Genomic DNA, 8,474 nt, shown 5'->3' on the forward strand with positions numbered 1-8,474 from the left:
ATGCGTTTTCTAGATATTTTTTGTGTTCTTCCAAATTCTGTAAATGAAAATCTTTCTAATTTCCCCCCCAGACATTATAGATTAATACACAGAAGGGCTTAGATAACTTTTTAGTCTGTTTAAATACGATGTTAGCGTACCGCTTGTGGATTGCTGCGGCCTTTAACACAAATCAATCGGAAAGATTCATTTGCATGGGAATTCAAGTAACTGCAGAACAGTCTTGCCTTACTGTCAGTATTAGCTTCTATGAAGCACTGAAATAAGATTAGGGACTTCATTTTGCCCTTCTCTAGAGACTGAAGTTAGCAGATTCCTTGGCAACTTGAGGTGAAGATTTTCAGCAGTAAGTTGACGATGCAGCAAGCAAAAAACTACAAGGAGCAATCACTCAGCCCCACGTACAAGGGCAGCCATGTAAGCTGCAACATCCTATGCTAGTATAGCAATGCTTTTTTCACTGAAGACCATGATCTTACAGGTTTTCTTTTTCAATTTGAAGAGGATACTAATATGTATCGACTGCTGTTCATCGCAATCTTAAGCCATGTTTTCTATTCAAAACCGCACACTGAGTTTGTAAGAAAACACACATCTGCTGGTATGGTTCGGTCAAGTTCTTCCCAGCTCAGGATCTTACTGGAAAGGAATTGAAAGTATTAAACTATTCTTTCAAAAGGATATACACAAGAAAAAAGGATCTATTAGAGAGTTGGTGACATATGCAGTGTTTCAGGACAAGGAGGGGTTTTTTTTGTTTTTTTCCTCCCACTTTTTCAGTAAAGGAGTCCCCTGGGAATTTGATACAAGGATCGGTGTCAGTAGTAAGAAGAGGCTAGATGTTTTAGCTTACCTTTTGTTGGCAATGAAGTCCAATTTTGGAAGGAGACTTAAAATGAAAAATAGATAGAAATCAAGGAATAAAATTCATTGTTGTAATACATGAGTAAAAATTAAGCTTGTGTATATGGGCCTCCCCTCACCATGTTGGATAAGCGTTTTAAGTAATTTCTGAATGTGAAGTTAGACTATTATATTCCTCACCTCTCACCAATGATCCATCCATTTTGGCTGCTCTTTCACAACCACATTTTGGGCTTACTGGTGAACTTCATTCAATTGTATATTTTTGGTATGGGAATTAAAAACACAGACAGAGAAGCATCTGCACTGGGACGGTTTATTGATGTTTTCAAGAGATTCAGTCTTCCTGAAGAAGCTAATGAAACAGAATTTCTACTTCCAGAATCTGTACCTGATCTTTCTTCCAAAGAACAGATCTCTCTCTGCATAAGGCTCTGTTTTTCAGCCAAAGTGATTTGGTAAGCTTCAGCTTCAAGCTGCACGTCAAGATTTGCCTCACTGTATTAAGTCCACTTATTTTGGGTAAGTTTCACTGTCTCAACCCAAAATTTGGTTCATATGACCCAGCTAATAACTCTAATTGTTGTAGAAGTCTCAAGTCCTCACACAGCATTGACAGCCTGGGTCTCAAAGGCTTGTCCAAAATGAATGCAATTGTTTTTGTAATTTAGGAGGAAACCACTTTTTCTACTGCCGGAGCACTTAAAAAAAAAGAAAAAAAACAAGCCATGTAAACAATATAAATAGCACGTATCATTGCTATCTGCTGAAAAAAAACCAAGCCATGTAAACAGTATAAATAGCACGTATCATTGCTATCTGCTTTGTCTTCCTTGAAAGCAGAGGAGAACTGAAAAGGAGTTGTTCTGCTCAGAGATCTTCATCAGGGTTTGTTACTCTTCACCGTTTAAGAACGGAGCTCAGACTGTATTGCTCTTCCAGTTTTTCCACAAAAAAGCTTCGTTTCCTCGTGTCTCTTTTCTTAATAATGTCAGACAGTCATTACAGATCAATGCCCTTTACAAATTTACCTTGGAGGGACAGACAAGAAGGTAGATCACTCATTAGAGAACGCATTTGAAAGAAAGCAGACTAGACAATATGACTGCAATGTTCTTCTGCAGCAGTAAGTTCTTGTACCGAAGTTAGCCCATGAAGTTTAATAGTTAAGGAAAAACAGAGTGGGTATTTACTCACACACAATTTTATGAGAGGAACAACTGGAATGGCAGGAAGAAAACCACACTTTTTAGACAAACTGATATTACATCACATTAGTGGGCCACAGAACTCTTTAAAAAAATAAACCTTTTGAGACATGAGAATGAAATCACATTTTAGCATGCTTTAAATAGCTGAACTGCTCTTCGAAGCGTAAGTTTTCAGCTATTGGCAAAGACAATGATATCTCCTCATTTGGAAATTAAAAAGCATTTAGCAATATGTTAAAGCTAGCCTATGTGTAAGTGGGCTAAATACTAGGCAAAGATTTTTCCCTTTTCACATTTAAGATGATACTACTTCATCACTTCTGTAGCTTATATGTTGTTGTGCAGTGCCCCACTGAAGTTTCACATCTACTCTGCGAAAAAGAACAAGAGTAAACATCTTTCTTTTAGGATAGTCACAAATGGTAAAGCCAGTAGTATTTGTTTGTCTGTTTAATTAGATGTTTGCTATTTATCACACACAAGAACTGTAAGCAGAGTCCATGGATTCTTCTGAGCAATACGAAACCTCATGGTTCAATGCAGTTCAATACTGCCTCTCTCTCTCTCTCTCTCTCTTTTCTCCCATCCCTCCTCTTATCTGCTGTTTTCCCCAGCCCAAGATAGGTTTCCAACTATCTTCATCCGATTTTAAGAGACTTAAGGGAGAGAAAGTTTTACCTCATGACTTCTGCCCAAGAGAGCCTGGCTCTGGGCTTGTGTCGGGTCAGGTACGTCTTAGACCACAGGAAGCTGGATGTTTTTCTTTTGAGGCACTAGAAGTTAGGCTAATAGTAATAGTCAAGTTGCCCAAAGCTAAAGGGACAAGTAGCTCTCATTGCCTTCCTATTTAAACACATGGCCAGTGAAGAAATCTTCTTTTCCCTTTTTTCCCTGAAATACATTAAGTACAGCTTGCAGTAAGAGATTCCACAGAGTCTTGCGTTCATGCACCTGTAGTCCTAATGTATACTGTCCTCTTTTACTTTATAGTTTCCTCAGCCTCACAAGAGAAGTTAACAGTGGGTCTCTCCACATTCAGAGACACACCCATCCTTTATCTCATAATAATTATCATGTTTATATTTCTTCTTCCACATTCCCAAGCTAAGCCAATACAAGCTCAGTTATATGACAATGTTTTCATGTACCTCTCTTCAGAGAGAGCTGCTGCAGCTGAACAAGACAATTGCAGCATGCTAGTTATACTCGGATTCAATATGCAGCTGAAAAGAGGAGAATTACCAGTTTCCTCATTCGTCTATTTTCAGACATTTAGAAAACCCCACTGTCAGCATCTTGAGTAAAAAATAGGTGACATCTTCATACCCTAGTAAAACCACTTACGCATGTTAACTTGTTTAAATAAACATCCCCACCTCAAGTGACACAGTGGCCTGCAGTCTTCCTTGATCCATCCACAGAGCAAGAGTTATTTTTACTGAGTCAGTAATCATGCGTTATCTTCCAGAGGAAATACTAGCCGGGTACCCCTGCTTGTAACTTCATGATCTGCTGCTCCCAAATCACGTTCCAATGCTTCCTCTGAACTACTTTTTGTTCTCCTGCCGTCGAGGCTAGTGGTAGCTGTATGGGGGCCAGAAGAACCGTTCGCAGTTATTGTTGTATCACCGTATGTCACAGTAAGGTCACCATCATTCAGAATAAAATCAGAATCCTCTTCTCTAAGCTGTTCTTGATTCTGGAAAAAAAAAGAAGAAAAATCTTTGTACAGTGCACAACATCTGGTCTTTGCCAAGAAGGTAACTGAACAGAAGAGTTTACCTAAGCGTCAATACAGAAGCAGTAAGCGGTGAAGTTCCACCTTAAGAAATGTTAAAAATAACCTTGAACCCGGTGTTTGCAAATCAGCTTACTGCTCCCTGTATAACTACTGCTATTGTGGAGAGATGAGGGGGAGCTGAATCCAAGAACTAGATTATGAAACCGGTAGCTAGGGATTTAATAACACTGGAAGTTTACTGGAAGTACAGGAGAGATGAGCAGTATACGCTGGTTTTTGCATGACAATTTAGAAGGCAGTACAGGAAAAAGACTGGAGACCAAGCACAATTAAGTCACTCCAGATACAAAGTCAGAGTTGCATCTGTTGCTAATTAGTCAAGTTCATTAGTAAAAGACTCATGCAAACTGCTAAGAACTCATTAGGCCCAAATTCTTTATATTCAAGGTTTCCTCAACACATTTTTTAATAGATCAAAAACTAACCACACTCTTTTAAACTATTTAGTACCAGGTAAGAGCAAGCAGATAGAGAATTACTTGACCTAGTTCTTAGGAACGCTCCTGAGCCATAGAAGTATGAAAGACTGATACAAGAAAGTGCTTGCTTCATAGTTTTGTAACTAGTTCTGATATGTTTTCTTTTCAAAATCATTCAAGAAAGTGGCTCACAAAACCCTGTGACTTTATTTTGGCAGAGATGGGATGAAATATATGGTCAGAGACTACAAATTGCTGAAGTGTAATAAAAAAACTTAATTTCTCTACACAGCGTAATACAACAGCAAGCAATTGTACCATGTTTCACTCCTGTTTAACATGGTCTTGGTAAAAGGCAAAACAGCTGAACTGGTCAGAAAGCGGGGCTTCCTCATATTCTGAGGAAAATTCTATCAGTACTATAAGCTTGCTTTCTTGCAGCTGACAGCAATTATTTCCTCATGTGAATAGCTCCATACTGCTTAGCAAGAGCTGAAATGTAAGTGTGTGTGTTGCTGGTCTCCTCGGTAGGCTGGACACCGATCAGACTACATTCTCAAAATCCATCATTTTCTTCCACTTTGGCAGAGGAAGGAGGGCACAGGCTATGTGAGATAGAATGCCTGTGATCAGCCTGACCAGAAAGCCCTACCTGTATTGCAGAACAGGAGTTCAGGGCACTTGAGATTGAAAATGTTGATTAACCTGTCCATGATGAAAGATGCAGTGCCTGGCTAAATAAAACTCCCTGGGAAAGCTTCCTGTCATTATTTCAGAATGATAGTCAGCCAAAATAAAGCAGCAGAAGCCTCTAGATGATACAGAATATGTAACTAATGAGGACTGGAAAAGGTGTCAGGAGTTTACCAAAACCAACGAAAGAAGTGGTGCAGTTCAGTGTCGGGTGCAAGACAAGCCCTACTTAGAATGAATGCTAATTTCTCAGAACCTTCGTGGCATCCAAGTTTATCGTTACTTATTAGAGACAGGGTTACTGTGATAGAGCGCACTATTCTCAAAGAGCAAATACAGTTTAGGACACTTGCTTTCTTTGATTGCAAAGAAAACACTGAACTACTGTCACTATCTTAAAAAGAAAAAGCGCTGAACCCTTTAATCTCTGCCACAGTTGGCAGAAACAGCCTTTACAAGCTTTCCATTGCAAAAAAGTGAAAGTCTGAGGGACAAGACCAAGATGATTAAAAAAAGGTACACAAAATAATCGGCTGCTTATGAAAATCTGATATCCCTATATATTCTGTTTTTGAAGAGGCGGCATTCAAATAAAGATGAAAAGCAGAAAAACGAGTAAGAAGCAGGCAGTTTGTGACGGTTGACTGGTTACGTTTTAAGAAGTCGAAGAAGCTGAGAAGCTCTATCACAAGTTGCCTTTCATGGTGTTTGCCCCTGGAGAGGCACCAAGGAGGGGAAGGCAGGGTTAACAGCACACCAGGAGGTATTGCGATACCAGGGCCACATGCAAAGCGGCTGCAGCAAGCTCCCAAAGCATCTCCTGTCTCTGCAATGCTATTTAACAGCGAATCCTTGCAGCCACCTATCAGATAAGAAACTGGTAAGAACACACACTACACTTGAGCTTCCCCAAAAGGTTGAAAAGCTCTTGGAAGCACGACACCGAAAGGAGAGGGCCACAGCCCTTATACTCTATGGCAAGTCCTAACTCAGTCTTTGCTGGTTTGTCCCAGGCTATAGTTACGCGTACGTAAACATGATCAGTTCCAGAGAAAACATTGAGCTTTCTCGCAACACAGTGAGCAAACATTGCCTTGTACAAGCCAAGTTCCACTTACTTATTTCACTTCTGAATAGCACTGCAAGCAGCAGGCAATTTAACTCCTATATTTCCCCAGAGAACATCCATGAACAATCCTATATAGTATACGGATTTGCTATGTTTGCAAGCAAAGAGGATGGGTGAATAAACCTACTATGCTTCATGCAGCATGAACAATTCTTTCTTGAAAGACAGGAAATGTATCCAAGTAGATCCCTAGAGACTTGAAATTCTTCCAAGAATAACCCTAAACTGGCCTCTGCAATACCCTACAGTTCTGTAGGAATAGCCTCAATTCACCCAAAAAACGTAGGTCTGAACTTCACTGCTTAAACTGACAAACTAGAATGGCTAAGTACCTAAACCCAGAACCCTACAAAAGACTGAATTTTGCTTTGATGTGCTGACCATAACCCTGAGGGACCTCACAGCATTCTGTTCCATTTGTGGTAAAATCTGCTCATGCTCCTAAGAATGCGTGCTGGAGACGTTAAAACAGCTAAATCTTATTTAGAGTTCCTGCTTACAAAGCCAGTCTTTATTGCCTTCTAAAGAAGTGCAAAAAGAAGCACATGCAAAATACGCCGCACATACAAAGCGCTGGTGGATATCACGTATGCTGCTGGTGCTGAATACAACGCAGGCATCACGGATGACAAAACTTGCATCAGAAGTGGCTCCAAAGCAAAAGCATCAAGTAGCATGCATGCAAAATATATTACAACTTAAATCTGATGCTCCATTTAGAGTGTCTCTATTTCTCAGCTGGGTTCAAATTCACAAAGGAAACTAAACAATTTTTGCTATGAAGCTAGAAGCACTAGGAAAGGGGAGGGGGGAGGCATAGCTGAACAGTTTTCTTATTAATTTTGAGAGTTACCTCCTCCAAGACTTATATATAGACTGCAAATGAAGTTTCTTTACTGGGTTTGCATATTTAGAAAAATAATTCAATTCCCTCTACTTTCATACCAAGTTGTCACACTGTGTATGGTACAAGAACTAAACTTTCAAAAAAAAAGAAAATGGGTGGGAGCACATGTAGGACAGAAAACACACCCCTGAACAAACAAGCAAACAAAAAAACAACTCCCCAGGAGTGCTTCATCAGGAAGAGCAGGTGGTAACACAGGTGCTTCTTCCAAATGGGGTAAATGGTTGATGAAACAGAATTACTAAAACTTTCAAAGGACATGTCAAAAGGGAAGAAAAAAGTGACCGACATCAGTTTGGGATAAATTGGAAAGCCCTGCCAAATGGTTGTGCACTGAAAATAACACCAGGAGAGAAAAATAGGAGCGAATTTTTGAAAATTATAATTTTAAATACTAACTACAGCAGCCTTTCATGCTTTTAAGTTCTGACTTGAATTCTGTTTGGGTGGGAAACACTTAATGGTGAGCCTAATGGCGCAGTCTTAAAGCAGTGGGAGAACATCAGCAAGGAATAGTAACGACAGCTCTGGAAAAAAATCCACTGTACCTCACCCCTGCATGCTGACTCAGAACCTTACATGTACACCATGCAAATTCAAGCTTAGATGACACAATCTCATACTTTGGAATAGGTTGTAGGTGGACTATGTAATAACATTGTTTGACTTTCAGACTTTAAAACCCGCCATTGGCATCTAATTAAAAAAGATGTACTGCCACTCATGGAAGTGAAAATTAATTCTAAATAAAGTTGTAATAAAGCCACAGGGAAAAAACCCAACAAAAGCTGAAAACAATACACAAATATACAGTCAATACAGCCACATACTTGTACGCTTTCTTCTCTATGTAGATGTCATAGCTGCTCAGACATGCACCTGAATGAGATCTAGGATTTACTACTACTTTTTGAAACATATTTTCCAGCTACATTACATCCTGTTGAGTATTTACAGACTTTTTTGTGTGTTTATTCAAAGTCTATAGTCTTTAATTCTCTCAGATGTACCATTCCATTTTCCTGGAAATACCTCACAAAAGCACAGCTATTCCAAGCAGTTTCTGTCCCCCCAAAGACACGGCTCTCTCTCAGTAGCTTCACCTGCACTTAATAGGAAGGCAAAAGATTGCACAGCTTTTTAGCCAGTAATAAAACGGTACAGTCACAGTGCTGTAGCAAAGCCAGCCATGCAAAGAAACGAAAAGCAGTAATAAAGCAACTGCAGAGTTCGGAAATCTTGAAAAGAAACTAGAAATAAAATCTCAAAATTATATTCTTTCCTAAGACTAAAGCAGCAATGCACCGAAATAGGAACAAGAAGAGAGAATACAATGTGAAAGTTCCACATTATACACCTTAACAAAGTATGCAGCCTTATAAGCATTTTTAATGAAGTTAACATCCCAAGGGGGGGGGGGGGGGGGGGGGGGGGGGAGAGAGAGCGGGAG

The 8,474-nt window shown here is 39.6% G+C and overlaps 1 protein-coding gene across 1 annotated transcript in view; it reads right to left on the bottom strand.

Annotated features, from left to right (window-relative positions):
- Positions 1-3,351: 3,351 nt before the first annotated feature.
- SLC9A7 (solute carrier family 9 member A7) overlaps positions 3,352-8,474 on the bottom strand; it is a 100,882-nt gene continuing 95,759 nt past the window's right edge. Inside the window, exon 18 of the mRNA XM_009281373.2 lies at positions 3,352-3,774. Coding sequence (XP_009279648.1) covers positions 3,526-3,774 — 249 coding nt within the window. The 3' untranslated portion in view covers positions 3,352-3,525. The remainder of the gene's footprint in view (positions 3,775-8,474) is intronic.

This window comes from Aptenodytes forsteri, unplaced genomic scaffold (assembly GCF_000699145.1).
Source record: "Aptenodytes forsteri isolate BGI_AS27 unplaced genomic scaffold, ASM69914v1 Scaffold212, whole genome shotgun sequence".
In the NCBI taxonomy this organism is placed as follows: Eukaryota; Metazoa; Chordata; class Aves; order Sphenisciformes; family Spheniscidae; genus Aptenodytes; species Aptenodytes forsteri.